The sequence below is a fragment of the Heloderma suspectum genome, chromosome 13 (assembly GCF_057233095.1).
Source record: "Heloderma suspectum isolate Gila_16-S chromosome 13, 16-S_ref, whole genome shotgun sequence".
NCBI classification, from domain to species: Eukaryota; Metazoa; Chordata; class Lepidosauria; order Squamata; family Helodermatidae; genus Heloderma; species Heloderma suspectum.
Window position 1 is genome coordinate 5,085,225 of NC_139470.1, and position 15,885 is coordinate 5,101,109.

The 15,885-nt window shown below is 47.1% G+C and overlaps 2 protein-coding genes across 2 annotated transcripts; one reads left to right on the forward strand and one right to left on the reverse strand.

The window, feature by feature from the left end:
• Nucleotides 1-32: 32 nt before the first annotated feature.
• On the forward strand, nucleotides 33-6,056 carry DIABLO (diablo IAP-binding mitochondrial protein). Its single transcript, XM_084820217.1, has 6 exons — nucleotides 33-90; nucleotides 1,114-1,234; nucleotides 3,195-3,326; nucleotides 3,445-3,555; nucleotides 4,329-4,425; nucleotides 5,311-6,056. Exons 1-6 carry the CDS (start codon nucleotides 41-43, stop codon nucleotides 5,523-5,525), a joined length of 726 nt encoding a protein of 241 aa, XP_084676343.1. The 5' UTR covers nucleotides 33-40; the 3' UTR covers nucleotides 5,526-6,056.
• Nucleotides 6,057-8,464: 2,408 nt separating this feature from the next.
• Nucleotides 8,465-15,201, reverse strand: B3GNT4 (UDP-GlcNAc:betaGal beta-1,3-N-acetylglucosaminyltransferase 4). Its single transcript, XM_084820216.1, has 2 exons — nucleotides 14,964-15,201; nucleotides 8,465-11,674 (listed from the first exon to the last, which is right to left on the reverse strand). The coding sequence occupies exon 2, from the start codon at nucleotides 11,645-11,647 to the stop codon at nucleotides 10,553-10,555; it is 1,095 nt and encodes a 364-aa protein (XP_084676342.1). The 5' UTR covers nucleotides 11,648-11,674; nucleotides 14,964-15,201; the 3' UTR covers nucleotides 8,465-10,552.
• Between the last annotated feature and the right edge of the window lie 684 nt (nucleotides 15,202-15,885).

A 15,885-nucleotide genomic window follows, 5' to 3' on the forward strand; every position in this document is an offset into this window, starting at 1 on the left:
CAAGAGGTCACTTCCGTCGCGCCTCCAAAAACATTCCAAGATGGCGGCGGCGAATAGTCGGTGGCTGCGGAGCTGCTGCGTCCTTTTCAGGTATCTATAGAAACCCCCTTCCCCCCGCCGCTCCATTTTGCCCTCTTTGCGATCCTCCCAGTTGGCCGCTACCCCTTCCTTGAGCTTCCCCTCCGAGCGCTGGTCCCTTTGACCAGAGCTTCCGTTTCCCTTCTGTAGAAGTGGGTTCGTTCCTTGTTCACGGCTCTTCCTCCTCCTCGGGCTCGAATCGAAATGTTTTGAAATGTACTTCCCTTTGGGAGAAGATCTTCTCTGACATAATGAGCCTTTTTGTATATTCTACGTGGACATATAGGAGAAAGAATAAGCACATAATGTCAAAAACGCTCATTAAGATATGCCACAGAGCAGCCTTCCCCAACCTGGTGCCCTCCAGATGCTGACTGGGGGATGCTGGGAGCTGTAGTCTAACACATCTGGAGCGCATCAGGATGGGGAAGCCTGCCATAGAGTGATTAAATGTGCCAGCGGAGCATTTCACATTCAGGACTTAATACTTGGTAAACATGGCATTGAAGGCAAAAGGAGAAGGGGACGGCAGAGGATGAGATGGCTAGATAGCATCACGGATGCAATGAATATGAACTTGAGCACGCTCCGGGAGAGAGCGGAGGACAGGGAGGCCTGGCGTGCTATGCTCCATGGGGTCACGAAGAGTCGGACACGACTTAACGACTGAACAACAAAAACATGGCATTGATGGTCTGGCATAAGTTGTGTGGGGAGACACTTAAAATAATATTTTGATAAGTAAGACAGCTCTGAATTAAACAGTCAAAGCTTAGAGGTCCTGTTGAGCTATTTTTCATAGATTAAAACCTGTAGGGGTTGACGAAGACCTTGCTTATTATTTTTCAGTGTCAGGTCTACAGTCTCCTAACTCCTCACTACTTAAAAAGAGGGGACTGTAAGCAGGACTTTCCTGGCAACTGGTAAACTGATGGAGTGCTCCAAATTTGCTGGATCTGGGCTATTTCTTCTCTAGATTGCACATTTTCTTGCATAGCTGACTGCTCTTGTACCTAAGATGGATGTCTTTTCTAGGCGGAGTTTTCCAGTCCTGGCAAATGTGAGGACTCAATGTGTGTCAGGATTGAAGGGACCATGGAACAAAGTGGCAGCACTGGGGTTTGGAATAACCTTGTCTGCAATTCCTATTGCACAGGTAGCCTTCTGAAAAATAAAATTTGGTTAAGTGCGAGGATGCAAGCTGCTACTTCTTAATTTTTAAAAATCTCTTTATTCTTTCTGTCATCTACCTTTATTTCCCTTCCTGTTCCTCCTGGTGGCCTCTGTGCGTCACACATATGGGTTCTGCACCTGCAGATTCTCCATCAGAACTTTTTAGAGCTCTCTGCCAATACTTTTATCTTGGCTAAACCCCATATTAAAGGGCCGCGGTGGCTTAGTGGTTAAGACGCTGAACTGCAGACTGGAAGGTCGGCAGGTCAGCAGTTCGAGACCCGAGTGCCGCATGACGGAGTGAGCTCCCGTCTTCAGTCCCAGCTTCTGCCACCCTAGCAGTTCGAAAGCAAGAAATTGCAAGTAGATAAATAGGTGCCGCCTCGGCGGGAAAGGTAACAGCGTTCCGTGCACCTCAGTGTTCAGTCATGCCGGCCACATGACCACGGAAGCATCTTCAGACAGCGCTGGTTCTTCAGCTTAGAAACGGGGATGAGCACCGCACCCTAGAGTCGGACACGACTGGTTGGGGACACCTTTACCTTTAAACCCCATATCACTTCCTCTATTTTACACCTCCACCCTTTCTCTTCCCCCACCCCCAATCCTTTGAAACTTGCTACATCCTTACATCTGCATCTCTCCTATGGGGCTGTTTAAGCAGTCAATAAATTTATCTCTGATCTCCACCTCTTTCACAGTTCCTCTTTTGCTTTTGTCCCTCCCTTCATGGTGTCTTTTGCAAGCCTGTGGCCAGGATTGGTTTCATTTTAATATAACTGTACTGTATATTATCCAGCAGTTGAGGCACTTGCTACTGTTATATTTTTCTCAATGAGAAAATTTAGCTTTCCTTATGTGTAGGCCGTATACAGCCCTGCAGAATTCAGTGGCAGCATAAAATAACATGTTTGAGTTGCAGCAGTTTTCTGGGTTTTGTTTCTCTTTAAATAGAATGTGTTAATGCCTGGAACTATTCATGATGTTGGTTTGGGTGGTCATGGGATCCTAGTAATACTAGAGCAAATGCAATAATATTTTTTAATAACTAGAATCAGTCTAGTCAACCTTTTACTTGACTGGTTGTTGAACAAGGAAGCTTAAAATATGATATAAATAGTTTGAATATAGGGAGTCTTTGTAACCACGAATTGCTGTGGGTGGCTTTGCGCAAGCCATCATCCCTCACCCTAATCAGGGTTACTGCAAGAATGAGATGAGGATCAGAAAACTCTAGGTACTCTGAATCTGCCAAAAGAATGATAGGAAGTGATGACTTTGGAAAACAGTGAAAAGTAGCTCCTGCCCTTTTTCTCCCTTTGTCATAAAGTAATACTATTTCCAGTGAAATGGACTGCCAGTAGATCAAAGGCAGACCAAAGAAAATCTCTGTGCACTGCAGAATTAATATATGGCGTTCACCACCACAGGACATGGTGATGGCTGCTAGCTTTATAGGGGAATGGGACCAATTTATGAGAGATATGTCTGTTAGCAGCTATTAGCCATGAACCTCCAGATTCAAGGGCAGCGTGCCTCTGAATATCACTTGCTGGAGAGCAACAGCAGGGGTCGCTATGTCCTGCTTGTAGGCTTTCCAGAGGCAATTGATCAGCTGCTGTGGGAAACAGGATACTGCACTAGATGGACCTTTGCTTTGATCCCAGCAAGGCTCTTCTAGCGTTTTTATGTTTGCAGTAGATGTGCAGTGTGGCCCGCAGTGCTGTAAATCCTTTAGTTCAGCCTCCCCCAGCCTGGTACCCTCCAGATGTGTAGGACAACACATCTGGAGGACACCAGGTTGGGGGAAGCTGCTTTAGCTATATTAACATTTCCTGGCTTTAAAAAAAAATGTTGCTGGCAACAGCATGTTTCCTTCTCCCCAGATTCTGAAGCGCTGTTACCTTTGGAAAGCAACCTAAGGAACAATATTTGTCTTTCAGAAACATGATCCGAGTTCTCTTAGCAATGAAGCCTTGATCCGAAGAGCAGTCTCTATGGTAACCGATAGCACTGGTACGCTTCTCTCTCAAACGACTTATGCATTGATTGATGCTTTAACAGAGTACACAACGGTAAGAAGCTCCTTGGCTCTGGAGACTCAAATTCTGTGGTACAATATGAATTCAGTTGCAGGTTAAATTGTTTAGTCAACAATATGCAACTTTTAACAAGACATGTCTACCTTTGCAGGCGGTTTACACATTGGTGTCACTGTACCAGAAATATACACACCTCCTTGGGAAAATGAATTCCAAAGAGGAGGATGCAGTGTGGCAGGTGATCATCGGTGCTCGAGTAGAGGTAAGAAACCTGGGCTCAATGTATTGTGCCTTTCCAGAGCTAGAGTTGATCCAGCATACAACAGTTCTGGATTTTGACCTGAGGAACTGGGATTCAGATTCCCTGCCCTGTTCTGTCTCACTAAGGGTGCATTCGCATGGGATGCACCCTGGCTACTCATTAGTCTCCGAACTTGGAGGCTTATAAGTATCCTATGCATTGTGCCTCCCGCTCTGTATTTAAGCTAGACAGGTGTTAGTACCCCTCTAGCAGAGGCTTTGGGGAGAGAAAGAGGCTGGGGCATCCATAGGATTTGTCATACAGCTGCCGCCCCAGTCTCCCCTCCCCACCCTCAGAACTCCCCCTTTTCCCTGTCTTGGTGCTCTGTTTTGCAAGTGCGAAGAGGTAGCCAGCATAGTTCTCTCTGTGCTGGCTACGAGGGGGAGAATGCAGGGAGTGTGGTTTCCTGGCTCCAACCTAGGAAACCAAACAATCCTATATCCCCCCAGATGCTGCCAAGGGGATGTAGGATTGCTCCCTAACTTAGCTTGACTAAAGTTAGCTAGTTCAAAATCAAGTGTACTAAAAACCATTCAGGTACAATAGTGACCTTACACAGAGTTGTAAGGTCAAATGAGAGTAACTTGTAAACCATGTTGAAAGTGTGCCAAATAAGAGGTTTATTATTTGAATCCTGATTTATTAATCAGCTTATAAAATGCCACATTTATTTACAGTGGAGTAAACCAGATGGTGTTTCTAACAATCTCAATGTGGCATTTGGCTTCACTTAGATGACTGCAAAGCAGCAAGAGTATCTGAAGCTAGAATCCAGGTGGATGACTGCCTTGCGCCTTTCAGAAATGGCAGCAGAAGCAGCATATCAGTCAGGTATTATTCACTGAAGCATATTCCCCTCTTCAGATGCTGATGGAATACAAAGAGGTTAACTTTTTCCTTCCAGTCATGCGCGTGTCTTTGGCAGAAAGGTTGTGTATAACTGAACAGTCTCCCAAAGGTTTGGATCAAAAGCACTGTGTGCGCATAGCTGGGGGGGGGGGCAGGGGGGGGCGTTGAATTTCCCCTGTATATCTATGTAATGCAAGTACACACAAAAAGCCATGCTTGAAGAGATCTTATGTAAACCACCACCAGGATTGCTGTGAATGATGCACATTCATTGCTGTGAATGATGAAAGGAATCGGGGACCAGAACTGCAAGAAAGGGCTGCCACCAAGGGTATACTTAAACCTTGGGTCTCCAGTTTGGCACTTGCTGAGGGGCAGAGAGAGAGATAAAGATTACAAAAGAGGAGCCAGAAAGACAGTAGAAAGAAAAGCCAGAGAGAGAAGCAAAAGTGAGCAGTGCACACAGGATACATACTCATACATGCACAGAAACACAGCTAACGGCACTCCCGACGCTTGTATTGGCCCGCCACTGCCTCTAGACAAAGCCAATTTGTGGTGGTACCCAGGGCACTCTTTCAAAATGCCAAATGTACCCACAGGGCCAAAAAGGTTGGAGACCCCTGACTTAAACTGTACTTAAGAGTAGACCCACTGAAATCAATAGGCTGTAGAAACGCCTAACTTAACTTTTAAGTCCCATGGATTTCAGTGAGTCTGCTCCAAGTATGATGAAGTCAGGATTCAACCTTGTTACACAACTCATGTCTGCTGTAATCCTAGAGCAGCCATGGATGTTGCCTGGAACCATCATTCCTGTTGTTAGTCCCATGTAAAACTGCCCTGACTTTAACATGACCTTTTCAGGAGCTGATCAAGCCTCTGTCTCAACCCACAACCACATTCAGCTGGTGAAAACCCAAGTGCAAGAGGTACGGCAGATGTCGCAGAAGGCCGAGACTAAGCTGGCTGAAGTTAAAACCGAGGAGCTTATGAAACTGAAGGAAGAGGAACCTTTACCGCCAACGAGTCAGCAGAGCAAGATGGAAGAGGCTGAGGAAGCTTACCTCCGTGAAGACTGAAGTTTCACCACCCTTGAGGACATTACCACTGCTCTGTTGCTTGCTGGGGGAAGATGGCATGAAGTTGAAATCCTAGAAGCAGAAGGGGCACCTGCAACATCCTTGGCTTTGCCATAGTCTTTGACTGCAGGCCCTGAACTCGAAGTGTCTAATCTGCTGGGAACCTTTTTTCTATTTAAATACACAACTATGCAAATGTGAAAATAGCCAGCAGAGAGAATGTGTGGCTCTTGAAACCTATTATTGGAATAGCTAATTGGGATGCTGTAGTAACAAATGCTTAGACTGAAGATAATAATAGTTTCCAATCCATAAGGGCTGCGTTCTTTTTATGTAAGAAAAAATATTTACATGTGTTGTGAGGGCAATGAAGTTATGCCATCAAGAGTTGCACCTGAAATTTCAAGAATGAGTTTCATTTCATTGCCAGAAATTCATAGTTCAGAGGATACATTTCACTTTGTTTTTGTTTTTCTAATTTTGTGAACCAACACAAACTGATTTTTAAAATAAAAAGTCAGATGGCTGAAATCAATCTTAATTGTACCTGAAGGAAGGAAACACTTGATAGTGCTGTGTACACAAGAGCCCAAATCCAGCACAATCCACGATCCTATAACGGGGCTAATTGTAGACAAAGGCATGAAAGGTACCTCAGTGAAGACAATATGGCTGCACCTTGCAATGGTGCTGGGTGCATCTCTATGAAGCAGCCTGGTCAGAGGCTTTTTGAATTCAAATAGCAAGCAGACATTCTTCTGCATGATTCAGAAGTAAAGATTTTGAGTAACGATGTTTGTGTTTTCAAACCAGGAAATAGCCATTGTTCAAGCCTAGATCTTTACAAACCCTAAATATTCACCAACTAAAATAAGTAAAGCTGGTTTTTAGACATCTCTGTTTCTGAACTTACTGCAGACGCCACATTTTAGATGGTTCAGCCTTTGGCTATTTATTGGCCATGCCCAGACAGTAAAGGGGCAAGAATAAGTATGATGCTAGTAAGGCAAAACATATGGAGCAGGAACTGCTTCTGGCACCAAACAGTGCAATCTTAAACATGTCTACTCAAAAGTAAGCCCTACTGAGTTCAATGGGACATCATCCCAAGTAAGTATGTATAGACTTTGAGCCTAAGGGTGCAATCCTATGCATGTTTAGACCGAGAAAAGGCCTAGAACTCCCAGCATGCCCCAGCCAACCATGCTGGGAGTTGTAGGCCTTTCCTGTCTAAATATGCATAGGATTGCACCCTGCGTGACCTTTGCTGTTTCAAACTTTTCTTCAGAACCATAGTTTGCTTTTAACAGGCTTTTTTTTTTTAAACTGTAGCCTCTTAAACATGTAGGTACTGCACGAATATGTAGAATGGCTAAGAGCCACTACAATTGTAGGTCCACAGCTCAGGGATACAGAGTACCCATTTTGCATGCAGAAAGTCTCAGATTTGCTCCTCAGCATCTCCCCTTAGAAAGGGTCTGAAATAGTTGAGAGGAAAGACCACCACCGCTGCACACACACATGCACACTCACCCCAAGAGCCATGGCAAAGCAGAGTTGTAGTTAAAACTCTACCAGGATGAGGAATAGCCAACTAAGTAAAAGGCAACTTCTGTATATCTAAGAATTTGCTGGACAGGTTTTACTGAACTAATGTGAATCTCATATCAATTAAGATGACGTTTCTCTTCAAACTGTCCAGCACTGGACACCAAGGCCTTGGTTTCAACACCTGTGCTCAAGACAGCGGTCTTTCCCAGCACCTGCCTCCCAATTCTTTTTAGCTCGTGGTGCCAGACTTAGAACCTGGGATCTTCTGTGTACAAAGCACACGCTCAGCAACTGACTAAAGATGATTAGTTTGGGGCCTGCGTCCCTGGCAAACGCGTGTGCTTTGGCTCCTCTGTACCTTTCTATGCCGAGACACTGCAAGCAGGACCCACAATGCACCACTCACACGTCTTTGAGAATAGCACCACTGTACCACATTGTCCAAAACCAGATGACCACATGGGCCAAACAGTCCCATGCTGCTACAAACCACCACTCGACACAAGGGAAGCAAAAAATCAAAGGCAGTGGAGAAAACATGCTGAGTTGCAGCTAATCCAACCCACTATTAAGGCAAATTAAGAGAAGGACCAAATAAAACCTATCCTAACTACACAACTGCATTTAAAACCCAACCTACTGCTATAGTGTGGTGCTGGTGAGATGTATGCAGAATGGATTTTATCTTAGTCAAACAGAAATCAAAGATGAGGTCTACGGAAACACAATTTGGACCAAGCAGTGCTTACAGTGAAATATTCACAGAAAGTAGTGCATGCTTTTCTTTTTTTTAAGGTAAATAGCTTTCAGTGATCTGCTGAAACATTTGGACACAACACTACTTTAAATCTATCCTTTTCTCACTGCTGCCCCTGCACACATGTACATAACATAAATACAACCTGACTCTGCCTACATGCACAAACACCTCTTCTGCTCCCTTCCCAAACAGTATGCTTGCTAGTTATCCCACATATGCATGCACTAAAGTGAAAAGCCAGAAAAGGGGAAAACAGAAAACCAATTATTCTCCAATTTACTAGTTTCTTTCCTGACTGGTCACCAAGGGACTATACATACTCACCACAGGTGGTCCACCAAGAGGCTATTTGCAAGGCTGCATTGCACATTTTCTATTCCCCATCCTTGCAATCTCCCCAAATCTTTGCTTCAATGACCACAATGCTCTGTTGCCACTTTTAGCAATACAAAAGTAATTCAACATCTGTAATATGGCAGTTTATTCACCTTTGCTGTGAAGGAAAAAAAGTGAGCAGATGTTATATGCAGTGCTTATCTGACCTCCCACTCTCCCTGCCCCAAGTCAAGTACTTTTCCTGCCAAAATGCCAGTGAAAAACAAAAAATCTAGCAAGGTATGTTATAGCCACTAGATAAGAATGAATTTATATTGTCTCACTTTCACACACACACACACACACACACACACACACACACACACAATATAGAGTTTATATATTGAGCTATACATACAATAGTGGTGTGTATATATGTATACATAGCATGGTGACTAATGGTGTAACCATCCTTAGCAAGGTTAATTTGCAGGTTATCAGCTAAGAATGCCCAAGGATTTCTGTGTTACCCAGGGCTAGTGAATCAGCCCGTATCCAGGTCAAGAGTAGTGCCTTTGACTTTCTACTAAGGGCAAAACAGCTTACTGCTGTAGGAGATACCGCCCCCCCCCCCCCTCCCGGTCCACTTATACTCTAACCCCACAATTTAATTATCTTTACTCTCATGCATTTCCCACTGCCGGAGGATTATAAGAATTCTAGTTCTGCTGGCAAACCCGAACCGCTTCACAGAAGTACGATTCCTAGTATCCCTAGTTCTGGAAGCCATGGCCATTATTAGATTTGAAACTGGTTTAAATCTGTAGCAGAGTCATGTCTCAACAGCAGATTAGAAGAGACCAGGGGCACATCCTGGTCTTATGCTCATGGAGAATATTCTTATTTGTCAAACTACATTTCTGTCCTGCCTTTTTCCCATGATGGAACTCAAGGTGGTATAGATGGGCATTTGCCAGGCAGTCTCCCCGTGAGGCGCTGACCAAAACCAATTAGCTTCATTTCTTATCCCTTCAAGCCACGCCTTGGAACCACTCATCCCCTCTATCATTTGAGGTGTTAGGTAGATTACACACCTTGGCCACCGTCACATCTACAAGGGATCTGCCTTCCGTGAGAAGAAGGGACCTTGCACAAGAGGTAGGGCTCTGCTCACAGGTCCCTCCCCCCAATTTTGGGAGATCTCCTTCCCTCCTTACAGCTCTTCCCATTCAAGCAGGGTCTCCTGACTGTGTAGCATTTGGGGGGGGGGGCGTGTTGGAGGGGCTGCCACAGAAAGGAGGTTGCAGGGAAGTCCACTTCTATCTATACAGCTGATACAGCGTAAATCTGGATCTAACCCAAGGACTGCAGAAACTCTATCCGCTGGCTGCAGTTAAACACAGAGAATATATACACTTCTTGCCCAAGATGTTAAAAATGTTCTCCCAACTGAAGTTTCTGCTCTGGGGTGATGTGGCCCTACGTATGAATCCAGCCAAAACGAAGTGCTTTTGAGTCCTACGATTTCAAGGGTGAAAACTAAAGGCAAACTTCACTCTCCCACAGCTTTAAGGGATTGTGCCCTCTCCCTATGACTAGGACCACTGCTTAATTTTTAAAGCCCTGATCCTAAAACCATGACCTTCATCCAAAGCAAGAGAACCTGAAAGTGGAACTAATTTGTAAGCCCACTTCCCGAACCTGGTTCCCTTCAGATGTGTTGGATGGCAACAGCATGGCCAGAAATAATGGAAGTCCAACACATCTGGAGGGCACCAGGTCAGGGAAGACTGTTGCAAGTACCTAAGTAGAGTCCTGCTGGATTAGGCTAAAGATCCATCTAGTCCAGCATCTGCTTCCCACCGGCACCAAACAGATGCCAGCCAGCAGGGCGCGAAGGCAAAATCCATCTCCCATTCAGTGGCATACTGTGTCTGAGCATGGAGGTCCCATATAGCCATCAGGACGAACAGCCGTTGAAAGCCATTTGAGCATTAGCCTTCAAAAACTTCTATAAACAATTATTTTAGAAAGAATAGGAACACAGGAAGAGCTGTGCCGGATCAGGCCAAAGGCCCACCTAGTCCAGCATTCTGTTTGCACAGTGGCAAACCAGCTGGCCCAATGGGAAGCCCAGAAGCAGGACACAAGGGCAACAGCACCCTCCCGCTCGTGGCCCCCAACAACTGGCACACAGAGACAAACTGCCTCTGACAGCAATCATGACCAGTAGCCACTGATGGCCTTACCCTCCTCAAAATAAAGAATGCATTACAGTTATTCTTCTGTAAACAATCTGCTTTAAAACACACACACACACATTATCGTTAATATCAGTTTAAGCCAACTCCTATCAAAGTCTCAGCCACGTTGTATTGCACCAGATGCATCCAAATCTGTTCTATAGTTTCTGAGTTACTGACATGGCACATCTGAGGCTGTCATCTTTCAGCAACGTCCACATGACCCACAGCTCCGTCGGGTTCAGTTTGTGTACGATCATCAGTTCTTTGTACAGGCAGGGATCAAATGGATTAAAGGGCCTCTGGATTCCAAAGGTCTTAAAGCCCGGGTGGTGCACCGGTGTCATCCCCATTTTGGCCAAGCACATCCCAACAAAGACATCGTCGATTGGGAACAGCTCAGTCTCCTCGACCGTCGTCTGCAGCTGCCGCACCGTCAGCCGGGACATGACATAGCCGCCGCCGCCAGCATAGAGGGGATAGAAGGACGCCGGATACATCGACTCTGGGATGAAATACTTGGTCTTGGCATTCCGGATTGGTCGGGCTTTGCTGATGACGTCCCCGGCAAAGAGATTCTTCTCGGGGTCCAGATCTTTCAGGAACTCCACAACATTGTAAGTGTTCACAAAGACATCGTCGTCACCCTTCAGCACAAAGCGGGCATGGGGGCAGTCCTCCGCCAGCCACCGAAGGAAGTGTAGCTCCTTCAGCGTCAGGTTGAAGAAATTATCCACAAAATCCCACTGGAGGATGTCGTCAAACTCCAGGCTTTCGTAGGTCAAAAGCTGGTGGAGGGAGTGAGCCTGGACTTTGACCTGCGAGCGGCCAAGTAAGAAGAGCAACCTCACCAATTTGCCGCCAATGACGGTCTCCTTCCCCCAGGTGTTCCTGATGGTCACCCGGCGGTCTATGTTCACCGGGGCAGACTTGATAGCCAGCAGCAGGAACGTCTCCGCATCACAACCAGAGGGCTTCAGCAGAGTGGAGAAGTTCCGGCAATGCTTGTACATTAGGAAAATACGGTAGACCTCAGGGAGGAAGGTGGAGGAATTGGCAACAGAAATGTCTGGCAAGCATTCGCTAGGCTCTGCTAGTCCGGGAAGCCTGAATGTACGCTTCTGATTTTTTCCATGTGGTTTTCCAGATGCTGAAGACACAACCGATTTGGTGTCTCTCCTTACGTATACCAAGCATGCAAGCAACAAAGCTGACAAGATGTACAGTGAAAATCGTCTTGTCCTGGGCTGCATCTTAGATGCTGTGGAAGGACTGAGCACCTGCATAGTTAAGAGACAGATCACCATTAGACTGCCTATCCCTGTGTTCCATATAAGTTAAGCAAGCGAGTCAAGTCACATCCAATGGGGGGAAACAAAACAACCAGCATGACCAATATTCTGTGTGAAAGATTATGGATACACAGAAAGAGGGATTCCTTCTGCCTGGGTACCAATTCACAATTGCACACCTCACTACTGGGCTGTCCCCCGATTTCAAAAAACCTTAAATCAGTAGGATGAGTTTTAGTCAATTCATTGATGAAATCTGCATAAATATGCTTGTGGGTAAAGCAAGAACTGAAGCAAACAGCACAGTTCCTTTGCCTTTTAGAGGCATGCAAGCACTGTCTTAGAAGAGGCATTCCCTCCAAGATGGGGGGGAAACAGGAATGCCACCTAACATGGTGCTTGCCAAGCAGTTTTATAGGCACTTGTATTTAAAACATGGGAGTCGGGAGATCTGGGTTCTAGTCCCCACTCGGCCATGGAAGCTCACTGGGTGACTTTGGGCCGGTCACAGACTCTCAGCCCAACTCACTTCACAGGGTTGTTGTTGTGAGGATAAAATGGAGAGGAGGTGGATAATGTAAGCCGCCTTGGGTTCCTTGCAAGAGGAAAAAAGGCGGGGTATAAATGCAATCAATCAATCAATCAATCAATGGAACCTTTGTTTTAAAGGATTGCCTGTAATTACGCACTCCAACTTACCTACTTCCCCACACACGCACACAATCATCGCAACAAACGCTCCTTGCTCAATCACGTTTTTCTAACTCTCCTTCCCCCAGAGCATCAGAATAAAGGCAAGTGACCTGCCCAGCCATATAAACATTTGTTGATTAAATCCGACACTGGTACCTCCAAGTCCTACGCTGCAAACTGTGTGAGCAAGCGGACGGAAAATAACCGGACACCAACAACCTGTAATAGATACACCTGGTTTGATCGATAATACGCAGGTTTTGAGCTTTCTGGGTACAGAGAAGCAATGATTGCCCCTCCTGCCTCCAGCCAGCATGGTGCAAATCCTCTTCAACTGCACAGACCACAGATGCTATGGTGCATGTAAGCGTTTCACCATGAAACCACAGTCCAGTCAATCGATCAATGGACTGGTTCCCAGCAGCCATGTAAAGTCCCTTGTAGCATCTTTTACCAGCAGCCCTCAGTTAGAAGCGTAACAGCAGGGAGTCCCAGAGGGAATTGCCTGAGCATTGCAGAAAGGCATTTGGTGGCAGAAGGGCAGATGGCCCAGCTAATGTAGTGGTTGGCCAAAAAGAGGTGCCTTCATCTCCCTCCCCAAGTCCTCCCCCCCCCGGTACATTTCTGTAAGTAAAATGACCCCCGAAGCCATACCAACGGCGATGACAAAGGGAGAATGAATTCGTAGGAAGCTGCCTGAAATCAGCTCAGACCGTCTTGACTATCAGACTGTCTTGTTCATTCTGATTGGTGGCAGATCACCAGGGTCTGCAGCAGAAAAGGTTTTGCCCCTTCTGACTGGAACCTGGAGCCTTTGGCAAGCCAAGCAGGTCCTCCACCACTGAGCTAGACCCTCCTCATGCTATTACGCATTTCCCACATTTCCAAGTGTCAGGGGCAGAGCTAGCTTTGGATGGGGGATTTACAATATCGTCATGCATTTGTTGTATTTACCAATATACAAGCAAAACCTATGGGAAGCAAACGGCAATATTCGCTGTTCTAACGTTGGCCATCGACGCCAAAGTCTTGCTGTTGCATATAACCCCTCCTGCCACCCCCGCCAATATTTTACTGCCCCTTCTCCAAATATTTGGATGGAGCCCTTGGAGTTTGCACCCTGACCCCTTAGCCATTTTGTAATCCACTTGGGGAAAAATTGGTGAAACTTTTTAAGGCTGCAATTTCAAAGGGACATTTACTTGGGAGGGGTCCCCTTAACCATAATGGAGTTTACACATGCAGAAGTGTGCGCAAGATCATGCTGCCTCATTACACAACTGTGGCCCAGCAGAGAGAACCCTTTGGATGAAGCAGAGAAGCAGCTCTGAATTCAAAACCCTGAATCTGAAAGGGGTTCCTCCTTCCCCAAATCACACCCTCCCCCCTGAACAGAGATCTCCTAAGGTTGTGTCCATCCAAAAGCTTAATTTTTCTGCAAAGTCATTCTCAAGTGTGGTGCCCCCACCATGGCAATCCTGGCTGATAGAACTAAGGAACTTTGTACCCTTGAATTAGCTTTGCACCCTGAATTAGCTTGGGACCACTCCCACCAGTGTGATACCATCCCCTACAAGATGATCGAGTTGTATTGGGACTGATGTAAAGCTTTGTTTCTATCGCTCTCAGGTGTGAAGCCAATTGATGTCTAACCTTCCCTTACCAAAGAATAAGGAAGCAGGGGATTCTGCATCCCAGAGTAAGCCTTGGGACATCCCCAAAGCAAACATTCCCACAACTGGGAGGCAGTCCAACATCATGTTCAGGCCACGGCTTCATAGCACAACCTCTATTCCTTGTCTGAAAAATGGGAAGAATGTTGGCCAACCTCTTGAGGTTGGTTTTCTTGCACAAACAAGATTAAAGATTTTAAAGAACTTTTACTTTGTCAGCCTGATCCTAGCTCATTCAAGAGGAAGCACAACTGATTACAATGGGATTTACTGCTTCCAATTTAGCATGCTTTAAGACTGTAGCCTTAAAACCTGGGGCGGTGGGAGGGTGGAATCTCAGCATATCACCTTGGATGTATGATTTCTCCTACCTCGCTTCTGATGACTATTTTGCAGTGCCCTAACAAGGGGCAGCCAACTGTCGCACCCCTGTAAGAAAAACAAAAGAGGGCGGCATCCCGCCCCCCCCCCCAAAGCAGCCCAACCGGCAGAAATTCAATAGGTTCATCTTTCTTTTGCCTGCCCTTTTAAGTACAAGCCAAGAAAGGCTGCCATGAATATCTCACGCATTCTACGATTCTCGCCTCGGCGGGAAGAATCTCTCCTCGGGCTCGAAACGCGTCGGGCAGGACGGCAAAATGTGGCTGGTTCTCCCCGTGCCGCCACTCTTTCCTGGGGGGGGGGGGGGCTTCAAATCCTACTAGGCACATACTCAGCTGGGGGATCTGATTTTGTTGTTGCTGTTTAAACCAATGCCTGTAGCCAGCAGGGCTAATCCAAAGGGAGATCGCGCTTGCTTTGGCTCCGGTGCCAGCCCCAAGCTGTACAAGCCCCCACCGACCCACCCAGCCAAACCTTGCGAAGTGCATCGCGATGCCTGGCGCGGCTTCCAACAAAAGGCAAACGCTCACCTCCTCGCCCTCGTCGGCTGGGCGTTCTTCGGGGATTCCTCTCTCAGCCGCTTCTGCAATGAGTGCGGAGAGCGAAAGGCGGCGTGCGCCGGACTCCTCCCTGCCCGAGCGGCGAACTCAAGCCGGGCGGGCGGCGGCAGGCGGCGGCTGCACCGAAGCCCCCGCCCCTCTCCGCTGCAGCGCTGTGCAGGAGCCGCCGAGGCCCTCGCCGGGCAGCGGCGCTCTTAACCAGGGGCGCGGGGGGGCGTGTCCCGTTCTGCACAACCCGGGCCAGGGTCGTCATGGCGACGACGCTTCCATCCAGGGCGCCGCCGCCGCGGCTCTCCGGACGGGAATCGAGGAGCGGCGTGGGGGCCAGGGCGGGCTGTGCAAAGCTGCCGGGCTCCCAGGGAATGGAGCGGCGCGGCGGCTTCTTTGCTTTCACTGCCCCTCCAAAATAACGTAGGGCGCCATCCTGTGCCTGTCTTTACCAACCTGCCCGGTCCCAGAGGTCATTGGAGGGCTTCCTCGTGGGGGTTCCACGTGGGCCTATGGCCCGGTTGGAGTCCAGCGGGAACAGCGCCTTCAGTGTGGTGGCCCCCTTCCTGTGGAACTCCCTCCCTCCGCAGGTCAGGCAGGGGCCAATGTTGTGTTGATTTCTGCACCTCCTGAAGACGTTATTCAGAGAGGCTTTCCCAGAGTGCCCAGCCACGGTTTATTATGTTCACAATCTGTTCCTTTAAAAATTTTAATGGTTTTAATTATGGGTTTTTATTCTTTTATCTTGCTGTTCACCAGTCCGAAACTCTGATGTGGAGCAGTAAGTAAATAAATAAATAAAATGTTTAGATGGGGGTACAGTCCTACAACTCCCAGCATTCCCCAGACAGCCATAGTGGCTAGGACTATTTTCCCCATCAAAACATGCATAGAATGGCCAGTC

Coding starts and splice junctions, on each gene's coding strand:
- DIABLO (XM_084820217.1), top strand. CDS start 41: ATGGCGGCGGCGAATAGTCGGTGGCTGCGGAGCTGCTGCGTCCTTTTC. Junction 91..1,113: donor AGCTGCTGCGTCCTTTTCAG/GTATCTATAGAA, acceptor TGTCTTTTCTAG/GCGGAGTTTTCCAGTCCTGG. Junction 3,327..3,444: donor CTTTAACAGAGTACACAACG/GTAAGAAGCTCC, acceptor CTACCTTTGCAG/GCGGTTTACACATTGGTGTC.
- B3GNT4 (XM_084820216.1), bottom strand. CDS start 11,647: ATGCAGCCCAGGACAAGACGATTTTCACTGTACATCTTGTCAGCTTTG.